This window comes from Palaemon carinicauda, chromosome 12, assembly GCF_036898095.1.
Source record: "Palaemon carinicauda isolate YSFRI2023 chromosome 12, ASM3689809v2, whole genome shotgun sequence".
Classification (NCBI taxonomy): Eukaryota; Metazoa; Arthropoda; class Malacostraca; order Decapoda; family Palaemonidae; genus Palaemon; species Palaemon carinicauda.
Window position 1 is genome coordinate 3,557,237 of NC_090736.1, and position 19,200 is coordinate 3,576,436.

The following is a 19,200-nucleotide window of genomic DNA, read 5'->3' on the forward strand; positions in this document are numbered from 1 at the left end:
CAAATTGAACCACATAATCATTATTTACATCAATGATATTTTAAAATCTGGTCAAATGGTCACCTGTCAACACACACATGATGATCTAGCCACCACAATTAGCGACACAGGATATTTCATCTACTACACAAAATACAAGTTAAAGGAGATACTAAATATTCCTGTGAACAACAAATTTGACACAATAATCACAACTCTTGAAATATAAATGATGGTTGCCCAGTATGCAGATATTCATGTGTCAACCAAGGGCGACCAATGCTGACACGACAAATAGTCGTCTCCCAATTTCGGGGCCTCATGTTATACTTCCAGGGGGATATGACATTCGTTACCTCTCTTATCTTATTTTTAACCGTTTATATAAGTTCTGAGGCTAGTGAAGCCATTTGGCACAGGGGGGGAATTCCTGCAGTTGCAATATGAAGAAAAAGTTGAAAGACAGGATAGCAAGATAGTCAAAAGGAAGTGTGGATAGAGGTAAAATAAAAGGCTAAAAAGGGGGTGGTGTAGCTAAAGAACAAAGGGACAATGCAGACACTAGTTTAATGCCTACAGTGCACTAACAGCATTAAATATAAGTGAAGCACTTGAAATATAAGTGCAGAACATGAAATAAGTGTAGCTCTTGATATATAAGTGCAGCACATGAAATAAGTGTAGCTCTTTTTATATAAGTGCAGCACATGAAATGTAAGTGCAACACATGAAACATAAGTGCAACACATGAATTATACAGGCAAAATATAAGTGCAGCACTAATAATCCTATATAAGTTTGAAAAACATACAGACAGGAGGATCTAAAACACATGTCACAAGTTTCACCTTTTATTTAGCAACCCAACAGGCTAGATACCGTATATAAATTTGTTATACTGTTACTAAATGTTATCAATTTGAAACCTGCAGATCTAGCTATCTAAAGTTTCCGTTAAACTTTAACCTTAGTTAAGGATCGGTTAACCTCTTCTAGCTTGTGAATCTGTCTAATAAAGAAGTCGCCATACCTCTGTGCAACTTTTGTATCTGCGATGTGGATCATATTCCGGTCAATGAAGAAATCAACCTGTAAAAAAAAGAAAATTAATATTGTCCATGATTACTGTATGAAAAAGTTACACCGTAAAAGCTTGATAAAATATTTGCATGGCATTTAGTGAATAAAATAACTAAAGCCTAGTATACAATATCTTTTACTTCTGTACAGGCAAAGAAAGGAAATCTTAAAGCTGTACAGTAGTAGGTCTCACTTACATCAGTAAAAGATCATGTGTCGCAATAATTAAAATCATCCTATTAAAAATATTCTGAGTCTTAATGAATAGAGAATGATCTTTGCAATAATGTCTAATCTGCACCTGCATCATAAGGTGATAATGTACCATACGACACCCTTTATATTTCAAGGGTAAAGGGGTACAATTCATCTGACATGCCTTAGAAGTACAATTAATCTCATTACCATCATTATTATTACTAGCTAAGGTACAATCCTAATTGGAAAAGCAGGATGCTTTAAGCCGATGGGCTCCAGCAGGGAAAAATAGCCCAGTGAGGAAAAGAAATAAGGAAGTAAATAAGCTACAATAAAAATAAAATACTTTAAAATCAGTAACACATTAGATCTTATATATAAACTACAAAATCATAGAAAGGCCTCAATATCTGATGAAAGGCATACGAGAACCAAAGGGCCTCGATATGTCTTAAAAGTAATACAAAAAAAACTTATCAAATTAATAATATAAAGCAATTGTTTCCTTGAAATCTATTTAGCTAACCCAACAAATTAGTAATATTTTGTAACTCGCGATTCTATTTTGGACTTGGTGGGCATCACCCATGGAGGTACTGAATATACTAGGCCACATCCCCATAAAAATAGTTATGCAAATACAAACCTATTTCTGGGCTCGACCTGTGTCGGTCCGTGAAATGCTCCACTAGCACCATTTCTAAGGCATAGTTATTGCTGAAAATACTAGAGAAAAAGAGATACATGGAATGCCAGGAATAAACCTAGCTCGCTCACTCATTGAGTGTTGGTATAGAAAACTGGAGCGTGATTGAACCATGACCATAGATCCCTCACCAATTAGACCTCTCCTTCATCAACATACCCTCTCTCTACCCCCTACATCTCCCCACCCCCCATCCTCATTCCTCTTCAGCACTTGCGTTGGTCAGACGTGTTTTGTTTTGCTCGTGTGCTTTGTGTTTTTTTCGGAAGATGTCCGACGCTTTAGAGATCCCTGCTTCCAAGTTGAGTATTATATTTATCGGTTTGGGATTTCTAGGTAGCGACACTTTTTATTCATTCTATTTTTGAAAGACCTTTGAATTTGAAATCATACAAAATAGCATCCCTTGTTTCTCACCTCGGAGTCACTCTGAAAATCTCCTTGTAGCCCAGACGTTCCCTTAGTCCAAACCATGTTCCGCATTTTGTGTTTGAAGCACAGCAAAGCATTGCGGAAATCGTCTTCTTTCATTTCCTGGAAGGTGGCCATCTTCTCCATTGGCATTGTGGTGTAGAGTTTCAGGTAAGAACGCATAACGCTGATCTGCTGCTGTTGCTGAACTTCATCCAAGAATACCTATAAAAAAAACATTATGGGTTTCCAGTGGAATAAATGAAGGTTTTACAAGTTACAAGCTAGCAGCACAACATAAACTTCTGAATGAGATCAACTAACCACATTAATGATGAACTCGGTTAAGAACAGGACAGATAAAAAGTAAATATCCATAAATGAAATTGATTCTTTTATTAGAAATTTTCTTTCAAACCAATAATAATTGTGCAACTGATTTAGACCTTGATGTTTACTCAAAAATAGTAAAAATGACAACTTTTGAGTCTTTTCTAATTCAGAGTGGTTCATAATGAGCATTATACAGTATGATTTTTCAAAGTAATGAAGTCTTAGTTCTAGCTTATCACTCTTAGTTATTGCTATAGTGATACATTTGTAAGTGGAAAAGATTGTATGAAAGAGGAAATAATTCCCTGTATGGCACCTAACAGTAAGAAAAGCACTCAAGTTTAGACAAGATGTGTTATAAGAAGAATTAGTAGGACAAAGTGATATTAACCTTTTTACCCCCAGGCTATTTGGAACTTTCCAACCCTTAACCCCCAGGTGATTTTTTTTTCAAGCACATTTTGCTATATATACATTTTTTAAATTGCTCTAACAGCCTTAATTTTGTCATAGAGAGGTCAGGTTGGTCTCATTCTTTTGGAAAACACCTGAAGTTTCTCAAAAAGTTATCAAAAATAGGCAAAAAAAAAAAAAATGTAAATAGCAGTTTTTTGCAAAGACGTACCAGTACGTCCATGGGGGTAAAAGGATGAGTTTTGTGAAAAGTACCAGTACGTCCTTTGGGGGTAAAAGGGTTAATGTGATGAACAATGCAATTTGCTCTTTTAAAAATTTTTTTCTTAGTTAATCCCACTGGTTAAAGCCATACTTCATCATCTACCATGGACGCCTCATTAAACAGCACCCAACTCAGACCAGCTGCAAGTGTACTAAAAATCTGCAACAATTCATACGTGGCCCTATTACTGTATACCGTCAAATTTTCTTAGTAACAATCGGCACCAAATTTTTCTGTGACATATTCAAGTATGGTATACAGGAAGTCCTCAGATTATGACAGAAATTAATTATGATAATTTGCCATTATGAATGGTCTCCCATAAGGTTCTTAAAAAAAATCTCCATATCTCAATTTTAAGTTACGGCACTTAGTTCGGTGGTATGATCTACTTTCCGACGTGGAAAGTAACTAATGCTACGGAACAGAGCATTACACATCATTTTAGCATTAGTTCGGCATATTTGTTTGCGTTACACATTTAGGATTACGGTCTAATTAAGTTTTCTGTGACACATTCAAGTATGGTATACAGGAGGGCCTCAAGGTTTAGACTTGAGTTATGACGATTTGCCATTACTGTACAAATGGGCTCCCACATGGTACTTAAGAAATCCTCGTACTGTATCTCAATTTTAAGTTACGGCGTTTAGTTTGTTGTTAAAATGAACTACTTTCTGACAAGGAGAGTAGCTAACACCATGGAGCAGTGTATTATATATCACTTTAGAATTAGTTTGGCATATTTGTTCGCATTACACATTTGAGATCACGGTGCTGCTTCTTTCTGGCTATTTTTGTGCCTTTTATTAATTGCTGTGCATTATGTATGGGAAGTGTAATGGAGACTTCTGATGGCAGTGTGCAGGCCAACCACAGGAATAAAGGCAAGGAATTATTATACAGTGAAAGATGGAAATGGAAGGTTGTTAAAAGGAGAGGAGGCAAGGAAAAGATGGGCGGAATATTTTGAAAGTTTACTGAATGTTGAGGATAATAGGGAGACAGATATAATTGCTGTTCCAGGTGTTAAGGTGCCACTGATGGGAGATGAGAATGAGAGAAAGATTACAATAGAGGAAGTGAGGAGAGCACTAGATGAAACGAGAGTAGGAAAAGCATCTGGTATGGATGGTGTGAGAGCTGAGATGTTGAAGGAGGGGGGTGTGACTGTACTTGAATGGTTGGTGAGATTGTTTAATATGTTTTGTGTTGTCAATGGTACCAGTAGATTGGGTTTGTGCATGTATTGTACCACTATATAAGGGTAAGGGAGATGTGCATGAGTGTTGTAATTCAAGAGGTATTAGTTTGTTAAGCGTAGTTGGAAAAGTGTATGGTAGAGTAATGATTAATAGGATCAAGGATAAAACAGAGAATGCAATCTTAGAAATACAGGGTGGTTTTAGAAGAGGTAGGGGTTGTATGAATCAGATTTTTACAGTTAGGCAGATATGCGAGAAATATTTAGCAAAAGGTAAGGAGGTGTAGGTTGCGTTTATGGATCTGGAGAAAGCGTATGATAGAGTTGATAGGGAAGCAATGTGGAATGTGATGAGGTTATATGGAGTTGGTGGAAGGTTGTTGCAAGCAGTGAAAAGTTTCTACAAAGGTAGTAAAGCATGTGTTAGGATAGGAAATGAAGTGAGTGATTGGTTTCCGGTGAGAGTGGGGCTGAGACAGGGATGTGTGATGTCGCCGTGGTTGTTTAACTTGTATGTTGATGGAGTGGTGAGAGAGGTGAATGCTAGAGTGCTTGGACGAGGGTTAAAACTGGTAGACGAGAATGACCATGACTGGGAGGTAAATCAGTTGTTGTTTGCGGATGATACTGTACTGGTTGCAGACACAGAAGAGAAGCTTGGACGATTAGTGACAGAATTTGGAAGAGTGTGTGAGAGAAGGAAGTTGAGAGTTAATGTGGGTAAGAGTAAGGTTATGAGATGTACGAGAAGGGAAGGTGGTGCAAGGTTGAATGTCATGTTGAATGGAGAGTTACTTGAGGAGGTGGATCAGTTTAAGTACTTGGGGTCTTTTGTTGCAGCAAATGGTGGAGTGGAAGCAGATGTACGTCAGAGAGTGAATGAAGGTTGCAAAGTGTTGGGGGCAGTTAGGGGAGTAGTAAAAAATAGAGGGTTGGGCATGAATGTAAAGAGAGTTCTATATGAGAAAGTGATTGTACCAACTGTGATGTATGGATCGGAGTTGTGGGGAATGAAAGTGACGGAGAGACAGAAATTGAATGTGTTTGAGATGAAGTGTCTAAGGAGTATGGCTGGTGTATCTCGAGTAGATAGGGTTAGGAACGAAGTGGTGAGAGTGAGAACGGGTGTAAGAAATGAGTTAGCAGCTAGAGTGGATATGAATGTGTTGAGGTGGTTTGGCCATGTTGAGAGAATGGAAAATGGCTGTCTGCTAAAGAAGGTGATGAATGCAAGAGTTGATGGGAGAAGTACTAGAGGAAGGCCAAGGTTTGGGTGGATGGATGGAGTAAAGGAAGCTCCGGGTGATAGGAGGATAGATGTGAGCGAGGCAAGAGAGCGTGCTAGAAATAGGAATGAATGGCGAGCGATTGTGACGCAGTTCCGGTAGGCCCTGCTGCTGCCTCCGATGCCTTAGATGACCGCGGAGGTAGCAGCAGTAGGGGATTCAGCATTATGAAGCTTCATCTGTGGTGGATAATGTGGGAGGGTGGGCTGTGACACCCTAGCAGTACCAGCTGAACTCGGTTGAATCCCTTGTTAGGCTGGGAGGAACGTAGAGAGTAGAGGTCCCCTTTTTGTTTTTGTTTCTTTGTTGATGTCGGCTACCCCCCAAAATTGGGGGAAGTGCCATGGTATATGTATGTATGTATGTATTACTTTTAGTCTACAAGTACCGTATAAGTGTAGGTAAACTAGTAATTTATGAATGGTAAGGGGTTATTTTCCTCTTTTTTAAAAAGTATATAATACACATATAAAGTATGTATGTATGTATGCACAGTATGTTATGTACAGTATAAAGCAAGTCAGACTTACAACGAAAATCGATTTCCGACAGTCAGAAAGGATCTCGTTCGTAACCTACACATATACAGTATGTATGTATGTACTTACAGTATGTTATCTACAGTATACAGCAAGTCTCGTTCATAACCTGTCGACCACCTGTACACTGTTCTACTATGCTAAGAGATGTGATTTATTCATACTAACTTAATTTACTTTATACACAGGTGTAAAGACATTCTCAAACATTTCAGAAGTCTTTAATTCATTGAGTAAATTTTCTTCCTTATTTCTTGAGATTTTACATGGGCGACATGGTGCTATGAGAATTTATTACTAGGACACTTGTATCGTTTATTCATTTCCTTTTTTCCTTTCCTCACCGGGCTATTTTTCTGTTGGAGCCCTTGGGCTTATAGAATCTTGCTTTTCCAACTAGGGTTATAGCTTAGCTAGTAATAATAATAATGATTCGGTACTATGCATGTCATTTTATCTATATTTAGAAGTGTAGGTGTTGAACAAACGAAGAGTTAATAATATTTATGTTATTAATATGTATCTAGTAGGTTTCTATCAACGAAAAAATGAAGAGGGTTAATAATATTTATATTATTCAAATGTATTTATTAGGTTTCTATCAAACATGCTCAATAAAATCAATGTGTGTTAAAAAATCAATATTTATTACCAAATTCTTGGATATTATAAAAAATTAAAAGTTTGATATTACAAGCAACTTTATAAGAATATTTTTTTGGTGGATCATAATTCTGTACCAGATGTAGGATACGCATGTAGCAATCCCTGTACTTCTTCTCCATGTTTCAAGTTCTGTAATTTGATTTTGTTAATCAATCTTCACTTTTAAGGGCTCCCAGCAAGTGTCCAAATGTTTGGATGAATGCTGGAGATTATTCTACTCAATGTACTGTGAAAACATTTCTCCTATTTATCAATTTTGGGGGGTAGCCAACATCAACAAATGAAACAAAAACAAAAAGGGGACCTCTACTCTCTACGTTCCTCCCAGCCTAACAAGGGACTCAACCGAGTTCAGCTGGTACTGCTAGGGTGCCACAGCCCACCCTCCCACATTATCCACCACGAAGCTTCATCTGTGGTGAATAATGTGGGAGGGTGGGCTGTGGCACCCTAGCAGTACCAGCTGAACTTGGTTAAGTCCCTTGTTAGGCTGGGAGGAACGTAGAGAGTAGAGGTCCCCTTTTTGTTTTTGTTTCATTTGTTGATGTCGGCTACCCCCCAAAATTGGGGGAAGTGCCTTGGTATATGTATGTATGTATGTATTGTGCATAATCCTTCTCTGAAACATAGGGCAAGAACGTTCCATAATCCTATTGAAAATTTAGGATTATGTCTCCTCCTATATATGTATTTCCGAAATAGGATATAAAAGGTTGAAAGATATTGTTATCAACTACCAATGCAATCAAAGGTATCAGCATCCTTGTTTGTAGGTAGAAAAGCTAGGGCTATAAAACTTCTCAATGTAATACTAAATGTGTCATCTTGGTGGTAACGTATTTTAAATCCTGGTTGTAAAATATGTCTAAATACATTTTGTCCTAAATGGAACAAGCAAAATGACATATTTGTTCCTGGATATTTAGAAATTCAGTAAGCTTACCTTATTCTAAATCCAATATCATATATTCTGGTCCTAGTATGCTTAGTTCAAGTACCGAATTGTCTTGGGGACTAATTGTCCTAGTACTGAATTGTCCGGACACCAGAAAACATATATAACTAGAGAAAAAGGGGGAAGATAAAGGGGTTGAGAACCCACTGTGATAAGACAGGCAGGTATTAAAATAGGTAGGGCGTTTCAATTGCCTTAAAATCAAAGTGGAGTGAAAGTCAAAAGAACATCATGAAATAGATTGCCAAAATACTGGTATATAAAAATATTCCATTACGAGAGGGAGCAACAACTCATAATAGATATATAGATCTGTTTTGCAGCCTTTTCCTTTATTTTAAGATAGGCAAGGCTAGAAGGAAAACTCGAAAATCAAACCAAACAAGACCCCTACGGCGGAGCTTCCCAGCGCCGGCGGAAGAGGGCAATGCCTGTTGGGCAGGCAACAAGGCGGGCCTTGACATAACAAGAACCCGGCAGCCCGATGCAACCAACATTGGAGAAGCCGCCTGTCTCATATGTCTTGAGCCTCGGTGAAAACGGTGTGGGCCAAGTGTGTGTGCGTGGCCGTTGCAAAGCCACGACCACCCAAAACAATATACCCAGCTACTGGCATTCTGTCGTTTTCTCCACCCCTCTTCATCTCTTTAGATAGGAGGCTGATGGCTAACGACAGAACCCAATACTCGGACACGAGTGGGCGCCGACGACGACGAGTCAATGCAGCAGAAATACTGACAATCTCGGGGATAGTGGACAACATGTTATTAAATCATGACCATAGAATGGTTAAATTCATGGGTTGTACAGGTTCTCTGCATTATTCTCTCTGTCACTAGCTGTAAATGTATTCAGCAATTTATTTTTCCATCTTTCGTTAGTGCCGTGTTCAACTTTGTAAAACAAGTCTTTCTCCAGGATTTATTTCTTCCAAAATTAAACCTCTGTACAAGCTCTACCAGACAATAACTTAGATTATACTTTCCTTTTTAACTGGCTAAATAATTTCAATGATTTTCCAAGTAAAATAAGAGAAAAAAAATCTAGTCTTGAAAAGACAATAGTTTACCAAATCATTTAAATGAGTGTTTCCCAACCTTTTCTAAATGATTACCCCAAAATTTTATTTCCAAGTAATCAATTACCCCATTGAACATATACCCGGTAACATCGGATGTTTTATTGCAACCACCTGATGAACTGTATTACTGTATGGATCATGTAGCCCGCTATTGTACAGCAATGTTAAAATCATTGAGTTTTCCTATAAAATAATTATTGCAGATTTTGTGTATGAATTATGGCAATAATTATGGGAATGTGAATAACTCAATTTCAGAACATCTTGATAACCCCAAAAATACGGGTCCATTACCCCACTGGGGTAATTTACCCCACGGTTGGGAAACACTTGATTTAAATGATCGATATACTGGACCTAATGAAACCAAGACTTTAGAGTACATGCAACAAAAAAGATATCCTTCAAAGTCTGAGACTACTGTAGTACTTTAAACAAACTTACCTTTAATTGTTGCTGGAAAGGTTCTCTGTGGTAATTGGTCAGATTTGAATCAAATGGTGGAGGCACAGGGCTCAAGAATTTAGGACAAGCAAAAGTGAAGCATGTTGTGAACTCCTGAGTGTCATTACGCTGAAACAAAAAAACACGGTAACATTGAGGGAATTTACCCGCCTAATAAGGTAAAGTATCACTATGCCTGATTTATTGCCTGGCAAATTCCTATGGATATAACTGAAACTCTAGTGATTATTTCTGGCAAATGATTTACTTGGTGGTGTGGATCACATAAAATTCAAATTTTAATCTAAAAATTTTAAGGGGCATGATGCTAATAATCAAGTCCAAAATTGGAATATCAATACAAAAGCATTGCTGCAATTAAAAAAGTTACTAAAAAAAAAGGCTCCCAATATCTGGTCAAGTTATTAATCTGTTCAGACTAGAATACAGTTATAACAATTCAATTCATCATCTAAAGAACATAAAATGTTGTCATCTATCATGATGGACTGCTAAGGTAACAACCATTAAGACATATGACAAATTTAAGAATAATTTGTATTTTTCTTAACGATACAAACATTGAGATCTTTATTAGGAAATATACTTTCGGCAAAGTTGGAAAACTAGCCATAAGACTTTTAGCAAGGTATAACTATACCTACCCCACTGCTTAAGAGGAATCACTCTGCTACCTTGCTAAATTTTTGTGCATATGCACGCGTTAGCAGGCTGAGGAATCAGTGTGATTGTGTGATACAGTTCTAGCAATATGACTTGTCTAGGATAGAATTCTCAGAAGTCCTCGGACTTCTTTAACCAAACCATAAGTTACCCAATGCTCACCTTGCAAGGGGATATGGGGATGTAACAAATATATGTGTATATCTTTATACAAGGTTACACAAGGGAAATGGTTACCTGAAAACCAGGGAGGCCAGAATGCAGAGTACCGTAGGTGCTGTGCCCCAAGAGACGGGAAGATGAAAAAAAGTAGGAGCCAGTCACTCTTAACCGTTGGTAACCTCTGACCTCCACCATCTGCTACTTGTTCACTAAGGGGCTTGAGGTGTTTAAACCACTTGTTGTGCAGCCACCATAGGTCCGATGGAGAACGTCTCCATGTTCCCGTGGGTTACGTTTTATATGTATTGTGGGGTAAAGGTCGTCTGACGCTTCCACACGCCTGCTTGAAGGACCCGCACCAGACTAGTAGTTTTCTTGAATGCTACAGACATGTTAATACCCCTAATGTTGTGAGCTCTAGGTTTCAGTGTCTGTGGAGAAGAATCAGGATTCAAGGGCCGGTTTATGACCTTGTAAATCCACGCTGAAATTGTGTTCTTAGTAATTCTTCTTTCAACCTTCCCCATGCCGACGAACAATATGCTCACTTGAGGACGAGTTCCTGAAGTTTCTCTTCACATTAAATTTCAGAAGTGGATACTATGGAACAGGTACTGTACAATAAATCCCATAGTTAAAAACAAAATGGTTCTTAATTTTGAAAGGTTGTAGAATCCAACATAATTAGCAAATACATTCAGCTTATGATCAACTGTCCCACCGCCTTCCCTTGTTTGCAGTCAGGCAGTTGACCTAGCTACTAATTGTAAACTCGCCCATATGTATATCCAGTATTCCTTGACCTATTTGTACATAATAAAATGCTCTTAAAAATGAAGACAATTGATATGAGTCTTATTTTTCCCTTAATCAAATCCTTTTAAATCTGGCTCTTACCTTTGCAATTCCTTGCATAGGAGACATACTACATTATTTTCTGTAAAGGTCATCATTTTCTTCTCAACTTTCAACTTACAAGGAAACTTCTTTGACCATAACTCAAAATAATTTCATAACACTTTATTCTGTAACTTCTATTATGACCTTACTCTGCCCCTTATCTGAAGCTATTTGTTACTAAGACTTTATTCTGCCCCTAACTAAATCTAAATTCCCACCTTTTATCTTCAGTGGTTTATTATATTTTATTAAACCAGCAAGAGACATTTTCTTGACCATTCATTACTTACCGACATCCGTGACATTTTCTCCGCCAGTGTTTTCTCTCTTAATGAAGACTGAACTGCTTCATCTATTCTCTGGGGGTGGAGCACCATGCATATGGCAAGAAGGGTGTACATTTGCTCAGTCTGAAATAATCATCATACTAAATAATATCTAGGATACAATTAGATTCAATTACTATACAAGTTAACAGATTTATAGTATACAGTATAAGGAATAATGAGTCCATCATATGTGAATTGTCTTTTTTATCTATTAACCCTTTTACCCCCAGGCTATTTGGAACTTTCCAACCCTTAACCCCCAAGTGTTTTTTTTTTTTAAGCACATTTTGCAATAAATATTTATTAAATTGCTCTAACAGCCTTAATTTTTGTCAGAGAGAGGTCAGGTTGGTCTCATTCTTTTGGAAAATGCCTGAAGTTTCTCATAAAGTTATCAAAAATATGCAAAAAAAAATTGTAAATATCAGTTTTTTTGCAAGGACGTACCAGTACGTCCTTGGGGGTAAAGGGATGAGTTTTGTGAAATGTACCAGTACGTCCATTGGGGATAAAAGGGTTAAATAATTACTTTAAATTATATATTATCCTCACTTTAATTTCTCACAGAACTATTTTTCATACCTGTTTATTTATCTGATCATTCTGATAATTTCGAGTCTGGAACATTGCCTTGGTACGCTGAATGTACACCAAGATGTTCGAGAACGTACGAATAGCATCAGCGTATCTTCGCATCATCATGTAAGCAAATCCGACATAATAGTATGTTGTGATTTGACACGCTGGCACACGAGAGTACATAGACTTCTTATTCAACTCGATGTTTTCGAGTACCTGCAAAAGGTGATTCAAAACTGTAGAATTTACCTTACTTTTAATCAAATCCACTTAAGTGCAAAAATACTATTGCAGTAGATAAAAACTCCATTTAAAGTAAACAGGATTTTATCATTATAGCTATTTGTGCTTTACTATTATTAGTAATATGCATTAATTATTGTGGAAAAATCATATTGTCAAAGAAAAATCTATGAACTGAACTGCTGAAACCCAAAAATCAAAAACCAGTGCACTGGTATTAAAACATAATATGGCCCATCTCAATGTTAAAGAAAAAGCTATAGGGTCAAAACCCACAATGTAAATGAAACAAAAAATTTACAGCTACATACCTTGATAGCTTGATAATAATCTCCAAGAAGTGAGTGGAGGCGGAGTAGGCCAATCAGTGAAAAATATCCCAACATCTTGTACAAAGGATGACGTCCAAATTCGCCAGCAACACTGTCGGGATCTCCGCCACTAGTGTACACCTGTAATGAGGAATTGCTTTAGAATGAAAGACACCTGTAAGAGATGATTATAATAGTAAATTCTACCAATCAAAGCAAAAAAATATCCAATAATGTCTTGATTTACATTAATGAGCAATAGTTACTAGTCTCTTAATTGATTTGATGTCACTAGCTAAGTAGATAAAACTCAGAGGTGAACTTTTATGGTAAAATATTCCGTTGAAGAGAAATATAACTGAAAAAAGGGAAATTACCTCAAGTTGTCTGTTGATATTGCTTTTATCAACAAGACAATGAAGAACATTAAGTACTGAGTGTACATTCCAGATCTTTGGGGATTCTTTCAACAACTCGATCTCTGGTTCACTTTTCTTTCCGAGTTTAGACCTGGACTGAGAGAATGACTGGAACTGGTAGATGAACTCATCAATTATCTCCCACAGCCACTGATTGGGAAGTTCTAGGGGAACAGGAGTCTCAGCACCTAAAATTTTACAAAACACAAAAAACTATAACAAGTGTGAAGACAGAAAAAGATTGAAGTACAGTCAAAAAGGAAAAATATGAGCAAGAAATGTGTATGCAGGCCCGTAATTTCAACACTAATGTCAATTGCTATCTAATATTATGGGGTGTGAAAAAAAATATTAGATAATGTTCTCAGTCTGTTCAATGAATAAAAAAAACGTGTGAACTACAGTGATTGTAATTTTCTAGTTTACAACTTAAAAACAAATTGTTAGAAATTTAGAAAATTAATGCTGTACATGCATAATAAATTTAGTTTTACAATATTAATAATTATAAGTGAATAGACTTAATTACATGAGCATATAGTATATACTGTATAACTAAATAAATAGCTAATTTCACTGCCATCATTGGTACGCTTAAACATCTTAAAAATTTCCAAACCAGAAAAACCAAATTGGACTTTAACCCTTTTACCCCCAGGCTCTTTGGAAATTTCCAACCCTTAACCCCCAAGGGGTTATTTTTTTCCCAGCACATTTTGCAGTATATTTTTTTTTAAATTGCTCTAACAGCCTTAATTTTTGTCATAGAGAGGTCAGGTTGGTCTCATTCTCTTGGAAAATGCCTGAATTTTTTCAAAAAAATTATCAAAAATATGAAAAAAAAAATTTTATAGCATTTTTTTTGCAAGGACGTACCGGTACGTCCATGGGGGTAAAGGGATGGGTTTTGTGAAACGTACCAGTACGTCCTTTGGGGGTAAAAGGGTTAAAGGATTACTCTAGCTATAGAGTTTCATGACAAGGTTTCACTGTGAAGTACTTAGTGCAATAAAATCAATTCCTATTGAATAATTTTTAGCATAATAATAAATGAACTTTGTCAATTACCACTTATTGCAAAAGGAAAAACTTTATACAATTTGTAATTTTCCTCGCTATATAAACCACGAATCATTTATATGGGTTACTCTTAGTTTCGTTTTCTATGACCAAAATTCAAAGAAAATTGGTTTGATTACATCATTCTTCATTGCTAGGAAACTGCTGCGCACGAAGCATAACACTTGTTCAAAGCGTTTCCTCACAACAGTCACCTGGTCAAAGCCTTGCGGGCCGGCTGAGGCGAGACCCTTGATAAATGACTTAGGTTCGTATAGCTAGGAAAAAATACAAATTATATTAGATTTGTAGTTTATTCCTATGCGGATACAAACTTCAGAGTCATTTATACGGGAGTCTTCCTTAGGTGGGAGCAAGAGATCAAAGTGAATTATTTGTGAACAGTGTAGCCAGCTTATTCAATTCTAGAAAATTAAATACTTTGCCCGGGGTGAAGTTACATGTACATCAAGTGTTGCAAAGTATCAAAATTTCAACATATCATCAAGTACTCAACTTCAAGGCATTTTTACTTGCATTAGGGTGGATTCCAACTGAAGGCTTCGAGTCCAATCAAGATCACCATCCACCTTAGTGCCTCTTACACACCCTTATAATGCAGAGAATAAATGATGCCTGAGATAAGAGCAGTTATGTATCCCTTAGGTAGTAGGTTGGCCAGGGCACCAGCCACCCGTTGAGATACTACCAATAGAGAGGTATTGGATACTTTGACTGGCCAGACAGTAATGCATTGGATCCCTCTCTCTGGTCACGGCTTATTTTTTCTTTGCCTACACTTACACAGAATAGTTTGGCCTATTCTTTACATATTCTCGTCTTTCCTCATACACCTGACAACAATGAGATACTTAACACTTCTTCACCCAAGGGGTTAATTACTGTACTGCAATTTGTTCAGTGTACTTTCCTCTTGGTAAGGGTAGAAGAGACTCTTTAGCTGTGGTAAGCAGCTCTTCTAGGAGGACACTCCAAAATTAAACCACTGTTCTCTAGTCTTGGGTAGTGCCATAGCCTCTGTACCATGGTCTTCCACTGTCTTGGGTTGGAGTTCTCTTGCTTGAAGGTACACTCAGGCACACTATTCTATCTTATTTTTTTTTTCTTTTCTTTTCTTCCTCTTGTTTTTTTGAAATGGTGTGTTGGGCAGGCTTAATAGAAGGGCCATGGATGCCCGATGGTTTATCAAGAGGTTGTCTTTTCCTTTTTCTGATTCTTTTTCTTCTCAAAACCATCCTTACTGTCCTCCCTTCAGTTGAAGTGGCTATCCTGGAGGGTATGTAGCCTTGCATGGTGTATTGGCTCCTCCATGTTGACCAGTTTTTACGACTTTTTACTATAGTCTATGGGTATCATCAATCACTTTGTTTATAATTCTGTACATATTGTTTTTGTTATAATTCTTGTTAATCTAGTTTTTAAGTATGATGTCTCTATTTTATTTCTATTAATTCTTATGCTGCCTGGAGACATTGAGCGAAATCCGGGACCAGTACGTCCTAGATTTCGTCAATGTCGTCTTCTGTATTGCAATATTCGTGGTCTTCATGCAAATATCCAAGACCTTACAGTTGCGTTCAGACAGTATGATATTCTTTAGTGCTCAGAAACTTTGGTTTCTAATATGAGGCACTCATCTGAGTTCCTTATAACTGGTTTTAAGAAGCCAATAATGTTGAAACGTGATGCCATCCCTAGGGCCAGGGGAATGGCAGTGTATATTAGGACCAAGTACCCTGCTTCTCATAAGTCCTGCTATCAATGTGGATGTCATGAGATTCAGGTAATAAAAGTTTGTGGCAGGCATAACACCTTTTATTTGTGTTCGATCTACCGGAATCCAGACATGGATGATTCTATCTTCGATTGTCTTCTTACCATTATGGCTAAGATACAAGAAGATGATATAAAGGCTTCTTTTGTCTTTGTTGGTGATTTTAATGCTCACCATAGGGAGTGGTTAAGTTCTATCGCTCCTACCGATCGCCATGGCTCAAGAGCTTTAGACTTTGCATCTCAATCAGGCTGTGAGCAAATCATAAATGAAGCTACTCACAGGTCTGGTAATTGCTTGGACCTCGTATACACTGACTCCCCTGGCGTTATAACTAGTAAGGTTGGTTCTCCAGTCGGGACATCTGATCATGCCTTGATTTCATTATTAGTGAAGACTGAGCAGCCTGTCCCTGATATATCATATTCTTGTAAAATTTATATGAAATCCCAAGCAGACTGGAATGGGATTTTACATGATCTTTTGTGCTTGAATTGGTCACAATTATATAATAGTGTAGATCCTGTTGTCCCTTTGAATGAGAATCTAGTCAACATAATTGATAGGCGTATCCCTTCTCGTGTGCTAAGGTACCGAGTGAAGGACAAACCGTGGTTCAATGATGATTGTAGACGTGCTTTTTTGGAGAAGCAGGAGGCCTATCAACTTTGGAAGGGTAACAGATCAGATCTGACCTGGAACAACTATACTCAGCTTCGAGCTTTTGCTCAGAGAGTTTTATGCCTCAACTGAAAAGGAGTACAATTTAACCATAAAAGAAACACTTTCTGGTACAACTCAGGAACATAAATGGTGGTCTACCCTTAAATCTGCACTCTTTGGTGTAGATGCAACAGTTCCTCCTTTACTTAAACCAGATGGCTCAGTCACTCACTATCCAAAGGAAAAGGCAACCCTTTTGGCTGATGTTTTTGACAGTAAACAGAGTAATGAAAAACTTGACCTTCCTCATTCCTGTTTTCCTGAGGCTAAACTAACTAGTTTAGCTTTTCGATCTCGTGAGATTAAAGCTCTGTTGGTGGACCTTGATGCTTATGGAGGTGTAGACCCAAATGGTATTTTTCCTTTGTTTTTTATAAAGACCAGATTTCTTAGCTCCAAAGTTATCTGTTATTTTGCGCAAGTTAGCAAGAAGAGGAGCTTTTAGCACTTGTTGGAGAATTGGTAATGTTACTCCTCTATGTAAATGTGTTTGTGGTAGCTCAAGTTCCACTGATCACCACCCAATTTCCATAACTCCCATATTATCTAAAGTTTTTGAACGTCTTCTGGCAAAACGTCTTAATAGGTTTGCTGAAGGTAATAATCTACTCCCTAGTTTGCAATTTGGTTTTCGTAAAGGCCTTGGAGTATGTGATGCCCTTCTTACAATCTCCAATGCTGTACAGAAATCCCTTGATTGTGGTCGGGAAGTTCGTATGATTGGCCTTGATTTTAGTGCTGCCTTTGACCGTGTTAATCATGAGGCGCTTGTTTTCAAACTGAAACGGTTGAGAGTGGGTGGGTCGTTTCTTAGCATTATTATTGATTTTTTAAGTAGTAGATCTCAAAGAGTTGTTGTTGATGGGCACCATAGTGATTATAGGAATGTGATATCCGGTATTCCACAGGGTAGTGTTCTTGGCCCATTACTTTTCATACTATATACACATGACATATGGTTTGGCCTAGAAAACAAGCTTGTTGCATATGCAGATGATGCTACTCTCTTTGCATCAATTCCATCCCCTGAATGTAGATCTAGGGTTGGTGAATCCCTTAATAGAGATTTAGCTAGAATTAGTGCATGGTGCAAATTATGGGGTATGAAGTTGAATCCTAACAAAACTCAAAGTATGATTGTAAGTAGGTCAAGGACGGTGGCTCCTCAACATCTGGATTTCAGTATTGATAATGTTTCTTTAAATATGTATGACTCTTTCAAAATTTTAGGTGTGATTCTCGACAGTAAATTTACTTTTGAGAAACATATAAGGTCTGTGTCTTCTTCAATTGCACAAAAAATAGGCTTATTGAGAAAGTCTTTCAAGATTTTCGGTGATCAATCTATTCTGAAAAAGTGATTTAATTCTTTCATTCTACCTTGTTTTGAGTATTGTTCTCCTGTCTGGTCTTCAGCTGCTGATTCTCATCTTAATTTGTTGGACAGAAACTTACGGTCTATTAAATTTCTTATTCCTGATCTAGATATTAATCTCTGGCACCGTCGTTCAATTAGTTCATTATGCATGTTGCATAAGATTTTTCATAACTCTGACCATCCTTTACATTCAGATCTCCCTGGACAATTCTATCCTGTTCGTAATACTAGGCAGGCAGTTAATTCTAATAGCCAGGCCTTCTCCATCACGAGGATCAAAACTACGCAGTACTCTAGAAGTTTTATTCCAGCTGTGACCAAGTTGTGGAATGATCTTCCTAATTGGGTGGTTGAATCAGTAGAACTTCAAAAGTTCAAAGTTGGAGCAAATGCCTTTTTGTTGACCAGGCGGACATGAGTCTTTTTATAGTTTATTTATGATATATTTGTTTTTTATGTTGTTAATAGTTTATATATGACATGTCTGTTTTGACGTCGTTACTTAATTTAGAATGATTTATTGTTAATTTGTTCTCTTCATTTATTTATTTCCTTATTTCCTTTCCTCACTGAGCTATTTTTCCCTGGTGGAGCCCCTGGGCTTATAGCATCTTGCTTTTCCAACTAGGGTTGTAGCTTGGATAGTAATAATAATAATAATAATAATAATAATAATAAGAGATTATAGGTAAATTATTTGTTGTGCTGCAACAATAGGGTCTATAGAAAAGGTGTCTAAAAACCTGTGTGTGCAAACTTTCCTATAATGGTTTGTAAAAGTTGTTTGTCTCATCTAAACGTGACAAATTTGTAAATTTGTATTTTTCCTACTGATACAAACCTTTACCTATTTATAGGGGTATTACTTTCGGCGAAGCTGAAAGGATAAGCTATTAAAATTTAGCGAGGGTTAACTAACCATCCAGATAGTTAGTAGGGGGTAATGGGGTAATTAGCTACCCCTCTCACTCACACCTGTGACTGTGCTGTAAGGTAAGACTTCAAGGGAGACAGGGTTGATGGGTAAGTTTGTATAAATAGCAAATGGTTCGTATCG

At 37.2% G+C, this 19,200-nt stretch overlaps 1 protein-coding gene across 1 annotated transcript in view; it reads right to left on the bottom strand.

Annotated features, from left to right (window-relative positions):
* Positions 1-817: 817 nt before the first annotated feature.
* Positions 818-19,200, bottom strand: part of LOC137651172 (eukaryotic translation initiation factor 3 subunit L-like) — a 32,422-nt gene continuing 14,039 nt past the window's right edge. Inside the window, exons 4-10 of the mRNA XM_068384312.1 lie at positions 13,147-13,376; positions 12,770-12,910; positions 12,219-12,431; positions 11,598-11,717; positions 9,562-9,690; positions 2,381-2,599; positions 818-1,068 (exon numbers count right to left, since the gene is read on the bottom strand). Of these exons, the coding sequence (XP_068240413.1) occupies positions 934-1,068; positions 2,381-2,599; positions 9,562-9,690; positions 11,598-11,717; positions 12,219-12,431; positions 12,770-12,910; positions 13,147-13,376 (1,187 nt within the window). The 3' untranslated portion in view covers positions 818-933. The remainder of the gene's footprint in view (positions 1,069-2,380; positions 2,600-9,561; positions 9,691-11,597; positions 11,718-12,218; positions 12,432-12,769; positions 12,911-13,146; positions 13,377-19,200) is intronic.